The sequence below is a fragment of the Bubalus bubalis genome, chromosome 3, assembly GCF_019923935.1.
Source record: "Bubalus bubalis isolate 160015118507 breed Murrah chromosome 3, NDDB_SH_1, whole genome shotgun sequence".
In the NCBI taxonomy this organism is placed as follows: domain Eukaryota; kingdom Metazoa; phylum Chordata; class Mammalia; order Artiodactyla; family Bovidae; genus Bubalus; species Bubalus bubalis.
The window spans coordinates 41,273,666-41,297,871 of record NC_059159.1 but is presented as its reverse complement, the minus strand read 5'-3'; the positions used below and the strand labels follow the sequence as shown (position 1 = coordinate 41,297,871).

Genomic DNA, 24,206 nt, shown 5'->3' with positions numbered 1-24,206 from the left:
AGTGTCCTGGTCTGGAGAATTCCATGGACTGTATAGTCCACCGGGTCGCAAAGAGTCGGACACGACTGAGCGGCTTTCACTTTCACAGTGTCTAGGACTGAGGTACACCTGCCCAGAGGGAGCCCCCTGAGCAGCACAGGTGTCCTCCTAAACAGCCAGCCTCAGGGGAGCCTATTTCCTCAGTTGGGTCTGCCAGCATCTGCACATCAGGGGCATCCTGCATGCGTGTCCCTCACCTGGTCCTGGGAGCTGCAGGCTCTGGGCCCTCCGTCCTGCCCCAGGTGTGCAGACATGGCCTTCTGCTTCATTGAATCCGTGCTTACTGAGGGCTGCAGGGCTGTGCCAGATGCTCCCAGACCTCCTCATCCAGCGGAGGCACACATTCTTCTGTGTGACCGCAGCACGTGACACAGCGTGATGAGAGTCACTGGAGATGCACGGTGTTGTTCTCTGAGTCACAGAAGCGGCAGCAATTTCTTCTTTCAATAATATTTTTAAGCCTAATTTTTTCCCTAATCCCCAGTGTCACACTGACTTCTTGTAACAAGAAATACAATACCAAAGTGCGTAGAATAGAACTTCTTACCTTCCCCCCATGATTCCTAGTTTGAGATATATTCTTCTAGACGCTCCTGTGTTTACACGTGTGTGTCTATGTATTTTTTGATGAGATGAGACTACACGTGCCGTTTTGCAGTTTCATCTGTCAGATCCTTTTTCACAACTGTATCCTGTTCTCACTCGACAGCACAACATATTTGGGTCTTGAGATGGGTTCTCATTCTTTCCTCGGCACTTCTATTTCTTTCCGGCAGATCCCCTACAAGCGGGATGTCTGGGGCAGAGGGCTTGCGCATTTCATCGCCAGGTTTACGTCTGCAAAGTTTGCATCCGATCATGTTCCCTCCAGCAGCGTGTCTTCGTCTGTTCCCCCCCAATGTCACAGCACCGGCTGTGAGCACTTGTCACAATTCTGCCAGTCTAGTGGGTAAAAAAAAAAAGCAGAGATGAATTCTAGCTGTAGAGCTGGAGGATGGCATTGGCACTGAGATGTGAAGCATAATAGCGGTTCATAAAAGGGAAGGGATCCTTTATACGATACAGACTGGAAAAACTGGAGACAGCTGAGATGGGGAGCAGCTTGTTAGAGAGCAGGGAATAATAGTGTGAGCCTGGGGTGGAAGATGCAGGGGACGTGTGGCAGGCGTGGAAGTTAGAACCGAGCCCTGGGGAGGCCCCATGGGGCCAGAGGCAGTGGGGGCTTTATGCTGAAAGGTGTCTGCTGCTTTTAAGCAGGGCGTCTCAGTGGTACCCAGAATTTAATTTATGGAGATGACTGAGTGATCGCCCAGAGATGTTGATGCCACTGGAAGATTTTTATTTCTTAGATTTATTTTATTACTTATAGCTTCCAGGAGTAGGTGGCATATGCCACGCCATGCAGGGCTATGTGGGAAAGCATGGGGTTCAGTCAAGAGACAGAAGGAGGGACTTCCCTGGGAGTCCAGTGGTTAAAACTCTATGCTTCCAATGCAGGGGTACAGGTTCCATCCCTGGTCTGGGAACTAAGATCCCACATGCCATGCTGAGTGGGCAAAAAAAAAAAATAAAGAGGCAGAAGGAGCATGGCAAGTGCATGGCCCAGAGCCTAGATTGTGTTTTCCACAAGAAACAGCTTAGGACTGGCAAATTGAATAAGTCAGCAGGCTCTGGGCTAGAGCGGTGGTATCTTGTTGCCCTGGGTTACTTAGGGTAGAAGAAATCCTGGCTTGTGTTAAAGGAGAGGGTAAGGGGTGTGGACTCCAGACTGACTGGTTTGCACATGAAAGATGCACTCACAGGGAAGTCATTTAGTAGCCTAGGAATTAGCATGTCCTGCGAGGAGCATTTTTTTCTGTGGTCGATTGGCCCTCCCAAGACATCAAATTGTCATAAAATATAGGAAAAAAATAAAAAATGATGACTGTACAGAGGAATGCTGTATGTAGAACTACAGGGTGACAAGTGGAGTCCGAGTGCAAGGAGAACCGCCTGTGCCCTCTGTCCCCTGCAGAAAGCCAACAAAGGACAGAGCCGGGCCATCGAACGCCTGAAGAAGAAGATGTTTGAGAATGAGTTCTTACTGCTGCTCAATTCCCCCACAATCCCGTTTCGGATTCACAATCGGAATGGAAAGGTCAGGAAGGACGGGGATAGGACAGACAGCCCCCTTCCTCTAGGGCTGCCCACTCGCTATGGCTCACTATGGCTATGCCCAGCTCTGGCCCTGAACCGGAGCTGTGGAAATCAGGGCTTCAGGTGCCCCCCCACTCTCCCATTCCCAACAAGGCTGCCAGGGCTCCTGCCCTGGACTGCCTCTCCTGACTCGTGGAGAGCCAGTGCCCTCTGCTGGCCATCACTGGCACTGCCACTCCCATCACCTGGCTTCCTAGGAGGAAGGCTTTCCTCCCACCTGCCTTCTTCTCCAAGCCTAGGGGTGCCTGGGTACAAAGGAGCTTTATTGGGGGCCCCAGAATCCAAAAATGTCCGGAGTCTGACTGTGGTCACTCTAGTGAATTCTCATCTCCTCTCTTCAGAGCTACCTGTTCCTACTGTCCTCAGACTATGAGAGGTCAGAGTGGAGAGAAGCGATTCAGAAACTACAGAAGAAAGGTAATGCCCCACCTCTACTCTACTGCGCTGCTGGTGTCCATGGCAAGAGAGGGCCTTCTGTATTTCCAAGCACTTTGATGTCCACTGGCTCCTCTTTAGCCCTCCTAGTTACTCTATAAAATGCCAGGGCAGGTGGTTCTTAACTGATGTTACTGATCAGTTGAGACCCAAAGAATTTAGGTGATTTGCTTAAGAATGTATAGTGAATTGTCAGCAGGACTGGACCCAGAGCCCAGAGTTGCCCATTGTCTTGCTGTCATGTACATAATTCATGAACCTCTCCAATTAGACCCTGCGCTTCTTATCCCTCTGGCAGCACCCCTGACCCTCCCCAGCTGAGTGTCTACTCCCCCTTCCAATGACCATCTCTGCCCTTAGAGCTAATCTTTTTTTCCTGAAGTAGCCCTCAAAGAAGAGCGGTGGGTCCTAGTGGACCTGTGATGACATTCCTCTCTCTCTTGGCTCCTCCTACAGATCTTCAGGCCTTTGTCCTGAGCTCGGTGGAGCTCCAGGTGCTCACAGGATCCTGTTTCAAACTTAGGACTGTACACAACATTCCTGTCACCAGCAATAAAGACGGTAAGATCTGGAATCCGAGGTTGCTCAATCAGCGGGTCCAAGCCCCCGGGGTATTGCCAGGGCCTTCCACAAACACCTAGCTGGTCACTTGGCTACCAGTAGCTGACCTCTGCTCTGCTGGGCTGGGAAGACTCAGTTGCCAGATACACAGGGAGTTTGAACAGATGTTTTTCTCTGCTGAGTCCCTGGATGGCGCCCAGCTCCTCCCTGGCGACCTCTGGCTGAAGAGAAGAATCTGGCGTCCTGGTGCACTGGGACTGTGATGTCAATATGTTCGTGGAAGCAGAAGGCTAAGCCTGGGGCAGGGTGGTGGTGGAGCGCAAGGTGTGGATTAGAGTAGTGTGTGAGAAATAAGGCTGGACCCGCTCTTTGGCACAGAGTGACTTATGTTGGTTAATTTCCACTTTGGAAGGCTAGACTGAGGAGGGCAGCAGTGGGATAGGCAGGATTCATAGGAGGAGGGTAAGTGTTCCCAGGCATCGGGACTCCCAGCCCAGGAGGAAGGTGTGGACTGGCCACCCAGGCTGAGTGGAGGGAGTGCATCAGCTCGCACTCCAGGCTGCAATGGACTGTGGACGCTTCTTCCTCTGGCCACCAGGTGGTGCTGTCGGACAGAGGCGCAGACTTGCTCCCATCCTTTGTGTAACCAACCAGCCAGGGGTGAGGCCCAGGAGGAAGCAGGCCTCTCATCACCCTCTTCCCTGGGGGGCTTTTCTCTCTTGCAGACGACGAGTCTCCAGGGCTCTATGGCTTCCTCCATGTCATCGTCCATTCTGCCAAGGGGTTTAAGCAGTCAGCCAGTAAGTACCCATGACTGCCTGCCCCAGGAAGAGGCTTTGTTGTTCATCCTTCCTGTGGACCCATTGCATGGGGCCTCCCACCTGCTCTGCCTTGGTCTGCCCAGGCTGGGGCACTGCCAGCTGCTTAGAGGTGTGGCATTCCCCTAAAGGCCAGGAGCTAACTCCTCTTGGCAGGGGTTCATCCTTGCTCTCTGTCTCAAGTCTGCTCTGCCCTAAGCCCTTCTCTACCCCCAGGTATCAGAAATATGGGGCTCCAATCCCACATCCGCAGATCACAAGCTGTGTGACCTTGGGCAAATCTCTTAACCTCTCTGAGCCTTCTCTTTTTTCTACGAAAAGGGCAATCGTGCTTGTTAATACTTACCTAAGAGCCGGCTTAAATATGACCTCTATGTGTAGGGCCACCGCCCTGCTACCACACATTCTTTTTCCTTCTTTATCTGCTGTGTCCGTGCAGTTCTTAGTATTTTACAAGATACGGTTACATTTTTATCTAACTTTTCTCCCTGAGTTAGGCAGCTAATAGTTTCTTCCCATTTCCCAGATGAGAAAACTGAGTCACAGAGAAAGAAAAGGACTTAGTATTATATAGGATCAGAAACCCGACTCCTCTCCCTCCCTCCTCTTCCCCTCTGGTAAGATCTGCCCTCTGCCTCTCTTCCTACAACGCACCACGCAGAGGGTATGCCATTGACTCGCAAACAGTCATTCAATTAACATTCTCTGTCACACCTGGATTCCCGCAGCAAATCTGCCTCCCTTCTCTGTGTTCCCATCACCCTGGGGCAGCGCCTGTCGTACTTTTTTGTCACTTAAAATGTGCTTCATGCACTGTGAGTTCTGAGAGGACAGAAGCCACGTCTCCTTCATCGCTGAATGAACAGGAGCTCAAAATGCTGAACGAAGTAGTTTATTTCCAGATGCCTATTGTGCTGCCGGGTCCCTTACTAGGTGCTAGAGAAAATGCAGATGTGGCCAGTGAGCTGACAGTGGTTGGCACATTCAGAGCTTTTTCGGGTGCATTATCTGCTCTGAGCCTCCTGGCACCCTTTCTAGGTCCCTGATGCCATTCCCACTTGTCACACAAAGAAGCTGAGGCCAGAAAGCTCCAGGGACTTTTCCAGGGAGGCCCAGCAGGGCACACAGATGATGGAGTTGAATCCATGCCTTCTGACACCAAGGCCCACGCTTTCCCCTCTAGAGCACCGTTTCTCTCAGTGTGGCCAGGACCCCCTCACGCATCACTCGGGCTGTGCTGGCGAAACAGCAGCAGTTTCCTGGATGCCCCCAGACCCACAGAATCTGCTGGTGGGGGCATTGCCTGGGAATATTCCTGATCAGTCAGCTCCTTGGGGCTGCTCCACACACCAAGTCTGCAGCCCACTGAGCTGGACGGGGGCCCTCGTGTCTCCATGGTGACCAGATGTCTCCCCCTTCCTGTCTCTCTGCCTCCTGTCAGCTGGGATAGGCCTCAGGAGCAGGCCCATTAGGGTGGGGTGTCCCACTCCCCCAGAGCAGGGGTCCGACCTCTCAGACTGGGTTGGGGTGCTCAGACACGGGGTGAGTTACGGCTCCAGAGTCTCCCCTTGCCTCCAGCCAGTCCTCACCTCCCTCCGCCAGCCCCCTGACCCGCTCGGACATTCCTTCTGACTCAGGCTCGGTGAATCTTCAGTCACGGCTGCTTGTCCTAGTAAACTGATCAGGTCCGCACAGTCCAGCCTGGCCTGCAGGCACCATCGTCTTGACCGGAGGAGAGCAGTCAGGCACAGAGAGGGGATTTGACCCAGACAGGCCGACTCCAAAGCCCTCCCTTTTATCCCAGAACTAGTCCCTGATGGGGATTCCCTCACAGGGGAGCCAGTGAAGGGACACTTCACGCCCATCCATCTCTCAGCTGCCCAGACGCGCTCTCTGCTCTGATGGGGGCCCGTTAGGCCTTCTGCTTCATTCGCCTGTTCACCTGCACCCTGCTCAGATACCTGCTGTGCTCAGATACCTGGTTACATCCAGTCGCCATCACACACAGTGAGGGACAGTTCTCCCCAGTCTTAGCTCTGCAGGAGAGTCCTGATGGAGAACAGCCCAGCTGGGTAGCTCATGGGGCCTGGGAGGGGCATGTACAGCCACCCTCTGACCTCCGCACCCTGCATCTGATTCACACTAGAGGACTGGCTGTGGTTCCCCAAAGTCACCCCCCAGCACACACCATTGCCCTGGGAAACAACCTAGTCAGCGCCCAGGGAGGGGCAGGCTGTGGGGCCTGAGGCTGGGTGGGCGTGTGTGGATTTGCAGAGCGCCCACGGGAACCCTGGGAAGACTGATGCGTGATCCCCCTTCCCTCCTGGGTTCCTGAGCCCCGGGCCTCATTAGGTGTCTCTGCCTGTCCCCACAGACCTGTACTGTACCCTGGAGGTGGATTCCTTTGGCTACTTTGTCAGCAAAGCCAAAACCAGGGTGTTCCGGGACACAACAGAGCCCAAGTGGGACGAGGTGAGTGGTCCCCGCAGGGACCCCGGGCTCATCCCCCACCGTGCCCACTCTGCTCCCGGCGCTCTTGTCCTATTGTCTGGGGATGGCCAAGCCTGCTGCTGGGCCAGCTCTGTCCCTCTGACCCCTCTGCCCTCCCCTCCCTGCTCATCTGGCTTCTGATCGTGGGTTTGCGTCTAGACACAGGGTTATAGTTCGGGGTCTCCCATCCAAGCACTAATCAGGCCCGACCCTGCTTAGTTTCCAAGATCAGATGAGATAAGGGGCGTACAGTTCAGGGTCTATACTCCCCTTCCTCAGTGATTCCCAGGCCTCCGGAGCTCCAGAGAATGAGGAAGCTGCTCCAGACCTCATGACGTGGTCTTCATGGGCCCGCCTCGCCCCCTCTCACCCTTGCAAAGGTGGGGCCCACCCCTGCTGGGAACCCAGGTCAGCTGCAGGCGTTCAGCATCCTGTCTCGTCTTTCCCTAGGAGTTCGAGATTGAGCTGGAGGGCTCTCAGTCCCTAAGGATCCTGTGCTACGAGAAGTGCTATGACAAGACCAAGGTCAACAAGGACAACAACGAGATCGTGGATAAGATCATGGGCAAAGGGCAGATTCAGGTGAGAAGCAGGCGCAGCCAGGGCACCAAGGCAAGGGTGCCTGGGAGGCAGTGCCAGTTGGGAAGGTGTCCTTCTCTTCTACCTTCTCGGTCAAGGTGATTGGCCTTTGTGACTTGGGTTCACAGCTATCTTGAGCAAAGTTCCCCGAGGTCGTCATTCTCCCCCTACTGGAGATGGTGTCGTATTCTAGCCCCAGAAGTCCGTGTGTGCCTGGTTCCTTGGGCTTCCACGTCGGGTGCACTTGGCTCATCCACACTCCTGCAGGGTAGCCTGGAAGGATGACAGTGCCACTGTTGACACATCCAGTCTGTGGCCTTCTGATGGCTCTTTTCCAGAAATACTGTGTTAAGAAGGATTCTGAGGTTGTATCGTGAATGCTGTGTTAGATTAGTACTGTCTGCCATGGAAGCAGTGAGACCCCAAGCATGTGCCACTATACTGGAAGGGCTGAGGATGTAGCTGGGCTGCTAGGGGCTGACCTCTGACCCCACTGCAAGGTTTGCTGGGCTTGACTCGCCTGTGCCAGGAGCTTGTTGGCTTAGGGTGGGTCTTGCGGTCCAAGCAGGTCCAGATAGGTCCTGAGTCCAGATAAGGTATATATGCACCACCCCAGCTGTGTTTCTTTGCCTTATAAATGTACATAGGGAAAAGGGCTTTGTTTGCAGCCTGTGATTTTGGAAATTCTGCTAAAGATGGTTGCTGTTCACTTAGCCTGTCAAGGGGATGTAGGCCTGGAGGCGTGGCATTTGGTGTGGAGCCATGCACATTCTGTCTGGCACCTTGTGTGGCCTTGTGCTTATCACACAAGTGGCCTGGTTTGGGTGTGGATTCTTTGACCGTGCAATCAAGGGAATCCGTAACTGACACGCCCTGGGATTGACCTGTGGGCATTGGGTGCTCTGGGCTCCTTAGCAGCTGTGTCAGGTGTCCTCTGGGTGCGGGAGCTGAAGCTGAATGATGCTTTTTCCCAGGAAGCGTTTGTTCTCTGATGCGCTGCTGAGGCCGCAGAGTTTGGTATCTGACTCTTGGCTGGGTGTCCTCAGAGGCAGTGTCCCCTTGGGGACTTGTGTGCTCCCCCTACCCTGTCTCAGGCACCTGTGTTTGAACAAGGAAGATGGCACTATTCGGTGGGGGCCCGGCCCTCCGCCTCATGACACCCCGTGTTCCTGAGCATATCCCTTCTTAATGCTGAGGACCTGCACCTCACCCTTCAGCACCGTCGCCAGGGAGATGGTGCTGCCAGGCAACCAGGAGCCAGTCCTTCATTATTTAGGGAACAGGAGCTGATGGGAGCGAGCTCTAGATTTAGTCCCGGGAAGCGACTTCCTGCAGAATAAGGACTAGGAGCCCCATGTCCACGTCCCTGGGCTGCCTATCTAGCCCCACGAGGTGCCCAGCCAAAAAGCATGACGGGTGCCCATGCCCTCCAGGCCATTAGTGGCTGTGGAATGGAAGGGTTAAAACGGTGTTCTGAGCAGCCAGCTCAGGGAGCACCATGGACGCTGACCCCCAGGGCTCCGCAAACCCGGATTCCAGGACTCGATGGCCTCGTCCCCCACCTGGACTCACAGTCCTGTTGCTTTCTTCCCTCTCGCTGCTGTCAGCTGCATGGGCCCAGGGGAAACACGCCATAAATCATTACATCTTGGAGACAGGAGCAGATGGAGGTTGTGGGGGAAGGGGAAGAAGCCAGGTTATGTTTGGCAAAGCCGAGAGCGCAGTCTGGTAAGGAAAATGTTTCTGTTTAAGCTTCGAGGAATGTTAAACGCCTGGGAGTTGGTATTAAAAGAAACACAAACCTTCCTGCTGCCAGCTGACCTGGGCCTGTGAGTGGCCAGTTCAGAGCCAGCGTCCTCTGGAGGGCTTTGAAGTCGCCCAGCCCTCAGCCCCCTGAGGCCCAGCCCTTGGTCTTCAGCCATGGAACCATCTTGCCCGCCTTCTTCCTATGGATAGGGTGTTGAGAGGGGGTGGTCTGTCCCCACCAGGGGTGCGCCGTGCGTGTGAAGTCCACTCACCCTTCTGAGGATGCCTGGGCTGGGTTGGAGAGGCTACACGGAGCCATTTCCACGTGGCCAGGCCCCACAGAGCCATGGAATGGTCTGTTTCCACAGCTCGCTCCCACCTCCCTTTCGCACTGGTGTCCAAGGAAGGGAGTTGGCACCGGCCTCTGGCACTTGGTTCCGTGCCCCTTCAGCAGGCGCCAAGGATGGCACTAAAGGTGGCCTCACAGTAGGGGCCGAGGCCTTGGGGCCGTTCAGCTGGTCTGAAGGAAGGGCAGGGGGAGAAGGCCCGCCCCCTGTGGCCCCCACTTCTTCCTAAGGCCCTCCTCGCTCAGCCCATCCAGGGAATAGCCGGAGACCCCAGGCATTTCCCCCCAAGTGAGCCTCCCTCTCTGGTTGGCGGTGGGGGCAGGGACCCCAGAGCAGCAGGCTGGGCGCGAGGAAGGGGCGGCCTGTAGTGACGTTCAAACGGCAGTGCTAATCACCAGCGTGTGTGTCCAGCATTTGCACTCTTGGAGGCTTGTTCCCAAATGTTCTCATGTGGCCTTGCAACAGCTCTTCCGGGAAAAGGACAGTCGCATCCGCCCCATTTACAGACAAGGACGGAGCGGCCCTGGCATCTCCACCGGCAGTGCAGGAAAGGCCCTGCTCTCCTCTGCGCTGTGTCCCTGTGGGCCAGGCCTTCAGGGAGCCCCCCAGCCTGGGTGAAGGGCACTGCGTGGCTCGTGGCCTGGGGGAGGAGCTGGGGCGACTTCCCCTCCCCACATCCTGCTCTGTGGCCTATGTGTGTGCTCAGTCACTCAGTCGTGTCCGACTCTTTGTGACCCGCCTGGACTGTAGCCCGCCAGGCTCCTCTGTCCGTGGGATTGTCCAGGCAAGAATACTGGAGTGGGTTGCCATTTCCTTCTCCAGGGGATCATCCCGACCCAAGGATCGAACTCATGTCTCTTGTGTCTCCTGCAGTGGCAAGTGGGTTCTTTACCACTGCGCCACCTGGGAAGCCTGCTCTATGGCACATGGTGAGCAAAGGGCTTCCTTAGTCTGGAGTCCTCTTACCTCCCAGCAAGGGACATTTATTGCTGCCTGGTGTACCTGGAAGGAAGCAGAATGAGTGTTCACGGAAAAGAGCAGAGGAGGGGGACTTCCTCTGCTTCTGCTGCGTGCCTGGCACTGACTGGCTGCTCTGAGGTGTGGGCGCCCAGCCTCAAGGAATCTACTGCCAGATTGGAAAGACAAGTGTATCCCTATATGCCATGCCACTCGGCCATGAAGCAAGACGCCAGAGACGATGATGGAGAGGGTGATGATGATGATGGGAGGGGCTTGGGAATAAGAGCCCTCCCATCAGAGAGCTTTCTCTGACCCCCACAGTGGGCTAATACAGCGGTTACCCCAGGGGACCTTCATAGTCTCCTACAGGGTAGGAAAGTAATAACAGTTTAATTTTCTTGGTTTTCCTTTTTGGCTGCACCGGGTCTTTGTTGCAGTCTGTGGCTTGTCTGCTTGTAGCCTGTGGGATCTAAGTTCCCTGACCAGGGGTTGAACCTGTGTCCCCGGCATTGGGAGCTTCAAGTCTTATCCACTGGACCACCAGGGAAGTTCCCTTCACAATTTCAAAGTTGAGAAAGCTGAGGCAGAAAAGTGTTAAGGAACCTGCCGAAGGCCAGGCAGCTAAGTAGGAGAGTTGGAACTCTGCAGGGCCCCTGCCTGGCCCTCCCCAGGGCTCTCCGTTCCCCCACTGTTCCCTGCATAATAAGACACAAACTTATGCCCCAGGAATTCAAACGAGGAGAGATCCTGGTGGGCAGGAGTTAGGGAGGCTTCCAGGAGGAGGTGGAGTGGGAGAGGTTTGAGATCTGGGTTTTTTTAATTCCCAAAGCTGTGTTTATATTAAAAGGAAAATTGCAATAATAATAATGAGGCTTGAAACACAATCACAAACCGTCCTGACTCCCACTCCTCTGAACCAGCCATTTTATTTTGTGCCTTTTCCCTTCCTTGGGATGTAGATTTTTATGTGGTTTTAATGATAAGTGCATATTTTATCTTGTTTTTTCTATTTTCACATAACATTATCATAAACCTCCTTTTTTCTAGGGCTGAAGGTAGTCTTTATAATTGCCTTGTTTTGGGGTTACATTGTCAAAAGTACTTTATAAAAATCATTTTACATAATGGCCAGCCCATTAATTGCCATTTTAAGGCTCTGTTATTCTAACAAGGTGGGCAGGCTCTGGATCAGCAGAAAGGAGTGGGGATTCTGGGGGAAGGGCCCACGTGGCCCAGAGCAGGGAGGCAGGAATGCACAGGGAGTGTCCCAGGAAATTAAGGAGCCCGCCTGCCCTGCGCTGAAGTTATGGTGAGCAGTGCCAGTAAGAGGGAGGTTGAAGGAATGAATAAAAGGGGAGGGATTCATAGCATTTATGTCAGCAGGAATCCTGGAGAGTGTTTTTTCAATTCTGATTTGTGGGGAGCAAGAAACTGAGACCAGAGAGGGTGAGGGACATAGCCGCAGTCACACAGCTCGTTAGTGGTTGAGCAGGGGCCCCAGATTTGGGATCCTGGTCCCAGTTCGGTCTTGCTTGGTCGGCTGCTGGCCAGATGAGGGAAATGAAAACTCTCCTGGATGGGGCAGTGGCAGGCTGGGATGTCAGCCCATGACTCAGGGGTCTGCCCTTTGTCGCTGCAACTTTGGTAGAAGATCCCCCCGCCTGGAGCGTCTCTGGGCACCCCCTTCCTTCCCCAGACCTCCTCCTTGCTGCCCCGCCCCCACCCAGCCCAGGAACCCCTCAGCCAGGAGGCCCCCCTTCCTCCGCCTTGGCTCCCCGGCCCCAGGAGACTCCTGTGTGTTTATCCCCGTCTATTTCCAGCCCTGCCGCTCCGGGCTCCAGATGTGCTGTCTCAACTGGGACCTGCTCGCTGGCCCGTTAGCTTATTCCCAGGATCCAGCCCTGGTTGACCGGCCGGGCCAGAGGGGAGAGTTCTCCCGAAGGATCTCACAGCTCAGTTCCTGCCACTGACTTCAGACCGGAGAGGGGTCCGAGACCAAGGAGCCCCTTCATGCCTCTGCTCCCCCATTCCCAGTTCAGCCAGAAGCCTGGGGACGGGCCCCCAACCTTCAGTTCTACTCTCCCTGGTGGGAGGCAGCTACACTCCTGTGAGCTGACTCGGGCCGCCCTTCCCGGACATAGGAGAACTCAAGACCCCAGCGTGAGGCAGGGGCAGGGCTCCAGGCCCAGAAGGAAGCCCCAGCCGTCCTGATGCCTGGAGGGATAACTCCCTGCCTCCCCACCACCTCCCCGACTCCCCCAGCCCTGATTGCAACATTCAGGCCTGATGAGAGCCTCCGCCCTCTCGTCTTCCTCCCACCTGGAGCTTCAAGCCTGTGTCTGAAGCGGGAAAGGAGAGTAATTTCTTTGACATTCTTGACCTGGCTACTTGGAAGCTTGTGAGGGGTTAGTTATTAGAAGTGACACTCAGGGAGTAGGTCATGAAGGCCAGTCCCCTGCCTTCAGAACTAAGAGTATTCTTAGAGCCCAGATTGGCTCATCTGACAATATAACCCACTTACTTTTTGGTTCAACAGTGATAAAATATATATATACTGTGAAATTTTCTATTGTAATAATTTTTAGGTGTACACTTGAGAGACGTTAAGTCCATTCACATCGTTGCATAGCCGGCATCACCATCCATTTCTAGAATTTTTTCATCTTCCCAAAAGGAAGCTCCATACCCATTACACAGAAACTTTCCATTCCTCCTCCCCAGCCCCTGGCAACCAGCATTCTATCTTCTCGGAATTTGACTATTCCAGGTATCTCATGTAAATGGAATCCTGCAGCGCTTACCCTTGTGTGACTGGCTTACTTCATACAGCCCAGTGTCTTTAAGTTTGGTCTACGTAGTTTGATAGAACAACAGACTTTCCTTCCTTTTTAAGGCTGAACAACGCTGTATGTGTAAACTGCATTTTGCTTATCCGTTCATCCATCGATGGACGTTTGGGCTGTTGCCACCTTAGACTTTACTTTTTTAAAAATTAATTTGGTTGCATTGGGTCTCAGTTGCGCCACGTAAGGTCTTCACTGCGTTATGTGGGATCTTTCGTTGCCACTCTCAGGCTCCATAGTTAGGGCACAAGCCCCGTGGCATGTGGGATCTTAGTTCCCCAACCAAGGATCAAACCTGTGTCCCTTGCATTGCAGGGCAGATTCTTAACCACTGGACCACCAGGGAAGTCCCCGACTCTCTTACATTAGTTTCTGAGGATGGAGTTTCTCAGCTCCTTCCCTCCAGGCCCAGGGTCACCATGTCCCTCCTCCACCCATAGTTGCTCATCTCTCTCCGGATATAATAGGAGAGCAGGCCTCCACACCCCCAGGACACAACTGGTCACCATTAGCTTCTTTTTTTGAAAAAGCATCATTTCTTAAGTTGAAGTATAGTTGATTTACACTGTTGTGTTAATTTCTGCTGTGTGGCGTAGTTCCATGATGGTTTATTATAGGGTATTGAACGTGGTTCTCTGTGCTACACAGTAGGACCTTCTTATGTATCCATTCTATATATAAAAGCTTATATCACTCACCATTAACCCCTTCTAGTTAAAGAAAAGAGCTGCCCCACTGCTTTCTCTCCCCCCACCCCACCCCCACCCTGGCTAGGCCCCGTCTCCTTGGGTCTCCTTTCCTTCCTTGGCTGCCCTCCCTTTGGTCACTGGTTTAGAAAGATTGAGTGTGGAGTGCGGTTTACCCTGACAGTGTAGGAAGAACCCTGGACTGAGAGTCGGAGAAAGCATCCAGGTCCCTTGACCTCTGGGGGCCGCAGTTTCTTCATCTGTTAAATGGGGACAATTACCCCCACGCTGCCTCTGTCACAGGCTTGACATGAGGCTCAAAGGATGGAATGTCCCTGAAAGAGCTGGTCAGTGCACATCCACGCTTTCGCTGGTTTATCCCTGCGTTTCTGCTTGTTGAGCTCCCTCTAAGTGGCAGGCACTGTGCAATAGATGCAAAGAATGAACGGGACCTCCCCACATAGTGAAGAGAGCAGAAGAGAACTGGGATCATTCAGTCAGCGTTGGAGGGGCTTCAATCTGGCTTTCTCCATTCATTAGTTGGGAGAACTCGTTACTTGACCTCACTGAGCCTCAGTTTCCTCACCTGTAAAATGGGCTGTCAAGAGAACTGAATGGGAAAGTGCATGAGGCCCTTTGCAGGGCCTGGCACAGAGTCTGTCGAGTGATGTCAGCCTTTTGCCTGAGCCAAGCAGGACCAGGTCCACTGTCCTCCACCTTCCTCTGGGGATTCTGCGTGTAGCTTGTCAAAGCATTCCTGCCTCCAAAGGCTGTCACCTGCGAGTGCCCCTGTGTTTGGGCCTTAGGCTGGCCGAGGCCACGTCTGTTTTCTTAGGCTGGTGGATCCAGACGGGCTTTGATGAACCAACCTCCGAGGGGGTGGGAGGTCAAGGTGGGGTCCTCACTGCCTGCCAGCCTGAAGTTTCCCTCCTGTGCCCCCACCCCAAGCTAATTAGTTCCAGGCTTGTCCCCTTGGAGCTGTGCTCACCTCGGCTTGGTGTGGTCAGGCCCAGAGCGAGTGATGAGCTGGGAAAAAGGGGTCATTGTTGGAGGGAGCTGCGTCTGGTTTCAATTGCTCTGCAGGGCATGCGGGAGTTGGGAGTGGGCATGGGTCAGGAGCCTGCTGGGGCAGCAGTGCAGGGCTACTCCAGCCCGGGTCCCTCCCTCTGGTCCCCCAGGGATCTGTTGTCCCCATTTGACTCTGCCCGAGGGTCTAGCGTGCCAGCTGTATTGCCCGGGGAGCTGGGCTCTGGGGTGCTAGCTGGGTTGACCTGGAGCCCCTTCTGCTCTGGTTCCTCAGAACTAGTACCACAAGATGCCTGGGTCCCTCCCTGGGTGGAATGACCAGAGGGGCGTTACGGTGGGTCCTTGGCACCTTCTCCCAGGCATCCTTCAGGGCACACCTACCACAGTTGCGCCCTGTCCCCTGAGAGTGGCTGGTCTTGGCTAGGATGGGGGGCAGCTGCGAGAAAACCTTGCCTGCAGGGGCAGTCAGAGCTCTCATCCCAGCCCCAAATGCCCAGCCTGGCACCTCGCAGCTCTAGGCAGCTCCCTGTCCTGGGACACCACAGTGGTCGTGCCGGGTGCGGCTTTCCAGGCTCTCCACTGGGAGAGGGGCCCGTCCCTGCCCCCAGCCTGGGCTGGGTGTGCGGGTCCTGGGAACCGTCTGCATCTGGAGTCCGTGCTTTAGATCCCTGCTGCCAGCTGCTCTCAGCAGGTCCCCGGGGGGCCCCCTCCCTTGGCTGCCATCATCACCCTGTGCCAGCCTGGAGGCACCAGGACTGTTCCCCTCCCTGCTTCCAACACCCTCCCCTCCTCCTCCCAGGGCCCAGGTGATTAGAGCTGTTTCGGATCCATTCTCTGTTCAGTGCCTCACCTGCCATCTTCACAGCAGGTCTGGACGGCTCAGTTGTACTTGGAGCAGGCAGTGGGGTTGGGGAGAGCCAGGGCCAGGATCCCCTGAGAGGGCCTGTCCTGCTGTCCACAGGCCTCCCTGAACTTGTAGACAACCTCTCTTCCAGCCCCTGCTCAGCCGCCTTCGTCTCCCGGGTGTTCCTGATCTGGGGAGCATGGGCTCTGCCAAGTGGGTTCTGGAGACAGGAAACATTGGGCAGGAAGCAGATGGAGGCTCAGGTCTCCTCTCTCCCTCCTGCCCCGCATGGGAATGCCCCCTTGGCAGGCGGACGTGGTGCCCACTCTCCCGCCCGCCTGGCAGGGGTGAGAGACAGCAGAGAAACTGATCCAGAGAGGACTTGGGAACTGATTCCGGCAGGCCCTGAGAACAAACAGTCCCGAGTCTTAACAAACCAAGGGAGGTTGTTGTCCCCTAGACTCAGAGGTGAAAGACTCAGGGTTTATCGCCCTCCACCACCTAATAGCAAAGTGGCCTCTCCGAGTGCTTCCTCTTGGACCCGTGTGAGGCCTGGGTGAGTCCTTGCGGTGGCAGCACCTGGCTTACTGCGTGCTCCAGGAACCACTAACCTCCCTGCAGGCGGAAGCTGTGACTCCATCCTCCTAGGATGGTCCTGCTTTTGATTTGATTCAAAACCTTTGAGAAGAGGATTTAGTGGGGGAATTGCCAAGGACTCCCCAGGTGAGGGCTGAGGCTGGACATGAATGCAGATCAGGGGCACCTTAGGTGGTCTCTGCTGGCCCCCCTCACCACAGGTGCAGCAGAGCCTACCTCCACCCCTCATTCAGCCCAGCCTGGCAGTGGCAGGAGCTGTGTGGTAGCTCTCTGTGAGGGTCTGACCCCCAGGCACAGCCCATTCCGTGTGGGCTGACACAGGGGAAGCTGGGCATAGCCTGTCACACCCTTAGAGGCAAGAGCTGAGCTGTGCTGGCTTCTGGGCAGAGGTGACCCAGAAAACACCAGCTAGACTGACTCCATGAGATAAGTGTTAACCCTATTGTAAGGCCGCCAAAGGGAACCCACACCAGCAAAGCAGAGACCCAGAGCTTTGTCACAGCAGAGAGAAAAGTAGAGCTAAGACGTAAGTTTCAGATCCAGTAGTCTGACCCAGAAGTTTCCTTAAAAAGCCCCTAATCTACCCACCGTGGAGGGGACCGAGGGGCAGTGGCTGTGGTAGAGGAATAGTAGTTCTCATGGGAACGGTCCATCCGCTTAAAGAAGGACCAGCGGCTTCAAGGTCTGCAGGCCTGGGGGCTACTGAGGTGACCTGAAGTGCCCCCAAGGCAGGGAGTGGTGGACAAAGGCGGTGGGAGTGGCAAGTCCTGTATTCCCATTTCAGCCAGGGGCTCCCTGCTTCTGCCCTTAATTGATGGGGGCAGGCATAAGAAAAGAAAGCAGGGTGTGTCCTCTGCTTTAAAAAAAATTCATCACTGCCCACTTGTCCAGTCCGGACTCCTGTTTGACAGGTGTGAAATCTTCGTCCAGAGAGAGGGAGTGGCTGCCACAGTGACTGGGCAGGATTCACACCCTGGTTCCCTGGCTCCCAAGAACTGTCTTCTGCTTGTTTGGAGCTCAGTGTTGGGTGGGAAAAAAAGAGTTGTTTAATAATAGGGAAAGAGAAAAAAGCATGGAGGCTCAAGGGACCCTGAGCTCCTTTCAAACCCTCCTGCCTGAGGCTCTTATGTTTTCAGTACACGGCCTGGGGGGCCCCATGGAGTGCTCTGCCCACCCGCTGCTGTGTGGGAGCCCCCCCCCGGTCAGGCGCTTCCTTCCTGGGAGCAGGAGCAAACAGGTGGCCAAGGGGGTCTGGGTGTCAGTCTGGCCATGAATTACATCATGACTTGTGCGGTAAGGAATGGATCGAATGGATGTGTGGTGGGCGTGCTCTGCCCACTCTGTCCTGGGTGGGTTTTGTTTGAGGTAAGCAGGATGTTCCCAAAGGCTCAAGTGGATTTTCCATCCTTTTCCGTGACCAAATGTGCTGTGAGAATCACTCGGGGTTGCCAGGGACGCACCATCAGGACAGCCTGGCAGTGGACAAACTCTGTGGCTCTCTCATCCTCTCCTGGAGCCCCCAGACACTCCAGAGACACACCGGCCTGGGGTGGCCGGGCAGAGTGCATGGGGAGCTGCGCTTGATTTGCACTGACTTGTGACTCGGCTGGGCCTTGGGAGACAGGAAGTACACCTTGAGGTTAGGCTGCGGAGCAATGGCCTTCGAATCCTGGTGGCCCCCTGACTCAACACCTTAAACCTCGGGTCAGAAGCTGCTCCCCACCCCTGCCCTGGGTGGCCATCTAAAGCCACCAGTAGCCAGTTATCTGCAGAGTCGAGGTGCCAGAGCTCAGAGACCTGCAACCCTATGCACACTGTTAGCAGGCAGGACTCAGGCTCGGAAGTCCTGGCCTGGATGCCTGGGAGAGTCCTCCGTTGCTGACACTTATCTCTTGCGAGGGCAGGTCAGTGGTGGGGCAGCCAGGGCTTGGTTTGGAGCTCCGAGTGAGCTGCGTCCTGAGTCCTCCCCATCTGGCATGTGGTGGGTGTCTATTCAGTGATGGGTGACTGGGTAAATGAGTGAAAATGTAGCTTCTAGGCTCAGCTCTGCCACTGGCTACTTGGAGACTTTGAGCAAAGTGTTCCCATCTCCAGTCCTAATGCAGGCCTGGAACATAGAAGATGCTTGGAAAGGATGGAAAAACGTAAAGGTGTCTCCCTTTCTCCTTCTCTGGTGATCTCTGCCCTTCCAGTCTACAGTCTGGGTCAGGATGGGTGCAGAGCAGGGTGAGAACACCCATGAGCAATGCAGGGACCCCCGAGCTGTTCATCTTAAGGGCACTCTCTGCCTCCCTTTCTCCTAGTTCTCCTGTGGTGTGCCGCCCTCCTTGCCAACTCACACGCCCTCTGTGTGGGCTCCTGGGTGCTGCGTGCCCTGCTGGTTCTCTCTCTGGCTGGACTTCTCTCCCGGTCCTTAACCTCAGTGCCAGCCCCGGCTCCTCTCAGGCTCCAGCGCCAGCACCTGGCCTCTCCAGGTCGCCCCTGGGGCCTCTCTCCTGCCCCCACTCCCAGGCTGTCCTCGCTTGAGTGCCCGTGGACTTGGTCTAGCTGGCCGCTCAGGAACCCCCTTTCCTGCCCTCGAGTCATTCGGCTGGAGGACAGGGATGGGGAGTCAGGGTTCCAGCCTGCAACGAGGGGAAAATGAAGGCCATTCCAGTGGGGAAAAGGAGGTCAGTCCAGAGAAGCCGCAGCAGCTCCGCAAGGTTCTGAGAAAGAACTTTCCTCTTCGTGTTCACGGGCTGGAGGACGTGCCTGGAGCCATCCCTGCCCCCCTCTGTCAGCAAGGCAGCCTGGTGGCAGTCCCTGCCTCACCTGCCCACACAGCTCAGCTGCTGCTATTCCCCGTTGACCTTTTTTTCTTCAACGATGCCGCTGCTGATCACTTCAGCCCGATTTTTGCCTCTATCACCGCTGTGCTGGGTGGCCGGTCCCAGCCACCCCAGGTGTCTCCCCCTCCCTCGGGGTAACCCGGGGTCCTGCCCGCACCTCCCTGAGGACGGCCCCTCTCATTGCTCTGGCGGAGAGCCTGGGGAAGGGGGTGAGGAAGGATGGGATGGTCTACTAGGAATGTTTTTAATTCCAAAGGCAGTGACATCTGTTCGTGTGGGCCTTCCCACCCAGGCTCTGTTTATCCAGACAGGGGGCCCTTGCTCGTCCTCAGAGGCCGGTTCTGCCAGGTGTGGTGGGATGGACAGAGGGGGAGGGGTTGCTGTCACTTCCTGGGTGGCCGGGACACCCTGAGCCCAGCCCACCCAGCGAAGCTGAGGAAGGGTCTGTGGTGCGCTGGAGGGACCAGAACTCAGACGACCGCTTTTGAGGAACTTCTCAGGAACATTTGTCTTGCACAGCCCCCCACCCCACAGCCTGCTCCTCGACCATTGCTTCCAGGAAGGAGTGAGTCAAGCTTGGGGAAGAGAAGGCAAATCTGTGCTGTCCCTGGAGGAGAACCCCCAGCCCACGGGGAGGAAGGAAAGATGAGCATCTCAAGGGAAGAGCCTCCCAACAGCTACCCATCTGCTAAGGCGCTTATGTCACCATGGAGACCAGTTGGCCATCTTTCATCCAATCAGAGCTCACTTTACCCAGACAAGTGTTGAGCCTGGAGTTCCTGAGACAGACGAGTATAAGGCTTTGGGGACAGGATCTGCACCGTCCCCCTTCTCCCACACACCTGCTGGGGGACGCACCTTGCACAGCATCCCCTACCTGCACCCTGTGGCATGTGACCCAGATAGAGGGCAGAGAACCTTAGAAAGCCAGCGAGGGGCCAGTTCTGAAGTTAACAGCTGGCAGTGCCCAGCACCGTCCACGTGTCTGCAGCAGGTGAGCATGGTCAGCAATTATAATGGCACCTTACCAGCCAGTTACACAACCAGCTGAGGGATGCAGAACAAAGCTGGGGAGGGTGACCTTTTTTTTCTTCTGGCCCAGGCCAACCCCTCCTTCTCCAGGAAGCCTTCCCTGATGCCCTCTGGCTAGAATTTTTCTCTCCTTTCTCTCAACTTCCATGGCACTTGATCTATACTTTCCTTGTGGCCCAAGACGGGGTTTTTGAGGGCAGAAAGACTGCTTTGTCCATCTGGGTATGGCACGTGGTAGTTGCCCAGCTGATAAATGCTAAATGTATGAACGCCTCTCTGTCTCCCATTTGGAGGTGTTTAAGCCTTCACCTCCTCTCCTGTCTTGGGCTGTCAACTTTATCAAGCACAGGCCTTTTTTTTTTTTTTGGCTGTGCTGGGTCTATGTTGCTGTACTTGGGCTTTCTCTGTGGCGATCGGGGGCTACTCTTCGTTGCAGTGATCAGGCTTCTCAAAGATGGATCCTCTTGTTGTAGAGCATGGGCTCTAGGCGCTCAGGCTTCAGTAGTTGCCGCACACCGGGGCTCTGCTGCTCTGCAGCATCTTCCCGGACCAGGGATCGAACCCAAGTACCCTGCATCGCCAGGGAAGTCCCAAGCACAGGCTTTTGGTTCTTCTTTGTGATTTCAAGAGTCAGGCACATAGCCAGGCTCTAAGGCAGTGCCTCTTGAATGAAATGACTGGGATGGAGAGGTGAAGACCCCAGGAATGAGTGAAGCCTAGGAGGAGGTGGGTTTTGTGCGGCTGGTGGGGGAGGAGGGGAAGCTGCTGGCCCCTCATGGGGCTGGAGGAAGACTCTCTTCCAAGGTAGCACCCAGGTTCCCTGGGGGAGCAGATCAAGACATAGGCACATCCCTGCCTCAGTGGGCTTCTTCCCCTCACCCTCAGGGGTTACTGGGAAAACTGTGGCCCCACTGAGCTGCACCGGCTTGAGCAGCTTGGGCTTAAGTAGGGGAAGAGGGTCTGTGCAGCCTTGGCAGCTCAGCCCTGTCTGTGCTGTGCGGAAAGGGGTGTGAATAGTGGAGCTCTGGTGGCTGATCCAGCTACCCTGCAGGGACCACCAGAGCCCAGCAGAGTCCCAGGACCCTGCCTCCACCACCAGGGCACAGGGCAGTGCAGGGCCAGCCCCCAGCACACTGGAACATCATCCCGATGGCGAGGGCCTAGCCAGACCTCTGTTCGTGGCCCAGCCTGGTCTGGGCAAGTGCTTACCTTCTCTGAACCCTTAGTTTCCTCAAATGGAAAATGAGGGTGCCAAGACATACTTCCTAAGGTCAGGGGAGCTGTGAAGGGTTAGCGTGTGAAGAGCACGTGGAGGGTTAGCGTGGTACCTGTCGCCTAGTAAACTCAGTGAAGGGTTGCCTTGTCATGACCAGGTCTTGGTTACCTCTGCGATGAAGCCCCTGCTTTTTCCAAAAGCACCACGGGCTCCGATGTTAACCCAAAGACCTGCGTGCTGGTTGAGATTCAGCTGGTGTATTCTAGATGCCGAGGGGCTGATTCTGGGCCCCCACCTACCTGCCCTGGGGGCCTGACCCAGCTCTTCCCCTCCCCCCCCAGCTCTGTCCCCCCATCCCCTGAATCCAGAGAACCAGCCACCCTTCAGTGGTAGGGAGCCCCAGGGTCTTTGGAGGAGACCTGTCACTTGCCAGCTGAGTGTCAGTGACCTCAAGCAAGAATTTCACCTCCCTGAGTCCCAGTCCTCACAACTCTAAACGGTAACACCAGCGTCACAGAAGTCATGAGGCTTCCACCTAAGCGGATATTTGAACGTCCTTTGCACGGGACTCGGCTTATGGTTGGCACCGCTGGTTTCCTTCCTCTGGAGGGTGTGACGTCCCGATGACTCTGGCTTGTTTGGACCCTAATCATCTGGGGTTCAGGCCTTTTGCTAAATGAACACTGATCAACTTGAGGGTGGAGGAGAGCAAGTTCTTCCTTTGCTGTCCCAAGGCACCCGGCACACACTGGCTCCCTGCCCCTTTGTCAGTGGGCCTTCTCCACCCCTCGCAGCACAGCCCCTTTTGTGGCTTTTCTGGTGAAGGCAGCAGCCATGGTTAAAAACCACCGTGAAAGAAGCACCTCTTGCTGGACATCCGTGACCAGTGTTATCCTTGGATTTTTTCGCTCAGGTCCGCAGAGAAAACCTGTAGTAGCCAATTCCTTCGGGGCTGCGAATGCCCAGGAAGCTGCCCAGCTAGGGGGTCTTCATTATTCTTTACACAGGAGGAGGTTTGTGAGTGCCAGTCCATGTGGGTCTGGCCCCGTCCCTGAGTTGGCATCGCTGGAGGCGTCTGGGACCAGAGTTGGGGGAGGGAAAGCAGAGCTCCAGGGCAGTCCCAGTTCTTTGCCCCGGGACAAGGGCAGCTGTTGATGGCTCCTGGCGCTGCAGACCCCCTCTGGCTTCCCCCAGCCGCCTCCTCAAACAGCTCAGCCGCAGGGCGCCGCCGTCTGGTGGGGAAGGGGTTAACCCGGGCTCTAGTGGAGAAGGGACTGGCTGCTTTCGCCGCTTGTCAAACTTTATTTAGTAGGGGCTGAAGGGAGGGCCTCGGGGTGGGTGAGGAGGAGGCCCGGCCTGCCAAGAGTTAAAAGCGGGAGGTTGGGTGTTTTGGAGGGGGCAGCCTCCCGCGCCTCCTTTGAGTCACTTCCTCCGGTGGGGGCGGTGGGGGCGGGGGCTCCCCGGCGGCCTCGGGCGCTGCCTGCTCGGAGAGCTCGCGCTGGCAGCCCGCTCGCCTGGCCGGACCTGGCCGGACGGCAATCCAACCAAGCGTCTGCGGGGAGGGAGGACGCAGAGGGAGCGGAAAGGGGCGTCCCGCACCATGCGCTTCCCTGCGCGGCGGCTCGAGTAACTGCGCCCGCCTGCCCGCCCTCCAGCGGCTCCGGACCCCCCGGCCGCCCGTGCCTCCCAGTCCTCGGAGCGGAGCTGGCCCCGCAGGCTGGGTTGCCCGTCATCGGGCCCGGCTCTGCCGCCACCACCGGCATGACCGACGTCCTGCCCCAGCCCGACTGCAGCCTGAAGGCAGTGTGCGAGCCCCTGGAGCGCTGCTGCCTGGATCCGCTGGAGGAGCCGGGGAGCAAGCGGCCCCCCAACAGCGGCACGCGGCTCTGGGGCCGTGTGCGCAGCAAGCTCCTCCGCCAAAAGGTGCGCGAGGGGCCCGGAGCGGGTGGACAGAGAGGGACTGAGGTTGGGGGGGGGGTGCTGGGGCCCTGGGCATCCCCTTTTGGGAGCTCATTGCGCCTCCTGCCTGCCCGTGGGGTCCTAGGACAGAGACTGGGGTGAGCTGTGGGTTGGCTCTAAATGGCCTCAATATGAGTAATGCCGTTGCTACCCACAGCCCTACTTTCTATGCATCCATCCCTGTCTTAGGAAAAGGGGAATGCCTGTCCCCTTTGGGAGAGGACTGCCTGGCTCCTTTCTGAGTCTCTGTGGACTCAGAAATACGAACTGACAGAGGCGAGGGGCCCCTGAGTCTCAGTTTCCCCTCCTGCGCCCAGCCCAGACCCAATCCGCTGTGTCCAGAATGCGGTTGGCCGCACCTTTGCTGAGAGGCAACCTCAGAAACACCTCAGTGCCACCGGCCAGTGTGAGGTTTCTTTGTGTGAGGTTGTGGGGAGGTCGTGGTGCTGCCGGGTCTGGGGGCTCTAGGCTGCCTCTTCAGGGACCACCCAGAGGCCTGCTGGCCCAGTGCCAGCCAGGCACCAGGCAACTCAATCAGTGTGCCAGGGGTTTCCTGACCCAGCGGGCAGCTCAGACCAAGCCAGGGCAGACTGCCCGTCCTGCCTGTCGCCCCAGACCTTGGGTGGGGATGAAAATCTGAGATAGAAGCTGACTGTCCTGCAGCTGGGCAGGCTGCCGCTGGGCTGGCTTTGGGCCCTGGCATGGGCATCTGAGCAAGAGCCAGACCAGCACCAAGCACAGTGAAGCGCTTGATAACTGTAGACCAAATCAGGCACCTCAGCAAGTGTCGCAGGGTGCCTGCCCTTCGAGGTAGTGATAAAGGAGGCTTGGGCTGGTCTGTGTGACTTGGTGGGGATTTGCACATCCTCCTGTAGCTCCAAGAGGGACCCGCTGCACAGATTCTCACTGCCAGGCAGCATAGAGGCTCTTGGCACCTGTAAGAAAAAGTGATCTTGGGGCCTGTTGGCTCCTTGTCTAGTTTCATCCCCTGCCAGTGGGGTATA

The 24,206-nt window shown here is 56.0% G+C and overlaps 1 protein-coding gene across 18 annotated transcripts in view; it reads left to right on the top strand.

Moving 5' to 3' along the window:
* Positions 1 to 24,206, top strand: part of ABR (ABR activator of RhoGEF and GTPase) — a 186,208-nt gene that overhangs the window by 142,552 nt on the left and 19,450 nt on the right. For 14 of the 18 annotated variants that reach the window (XM_045164930.1, XM_045164931.1, XM_045164935.1 and 11 more), the window contains 6 exons: positions 2,054 to 2,176; positions 2,577 to 2,652; positions 3,127 to 3,231; positions 3,957 to 4,031; positions 6,424 to 6,521; positions 6,990 to 7,121. In XM_045164930.1, the coding sequence (XP_045020865.1) occupies positions 2,054 to 2,176; positions 2,577 to 2,652; positions 3,127 to 3,231; positions 3,957 to 4,031; positions 6,424 to 6,521; positions 6,990 to 7,121 (609 nt within the window). Of the gene's footprint in view, positions 1 to 2,053; positions 2,177 to 2,576; positions 2,653 to 3,126; positions 3,232 to 3,956; positions 4,032 to 6,423; positions 6,522 to 6,989; positions 7,122 to 11,991; positions 12,739 to 19,514; positions 23,167 to 24,206 lie in introns of those variants that run through there. The other 4 variants (XM_045164932.1, XM_045164934.1, XM_045164933.1 and 1 more) reach the window with 4 other exon arrangements.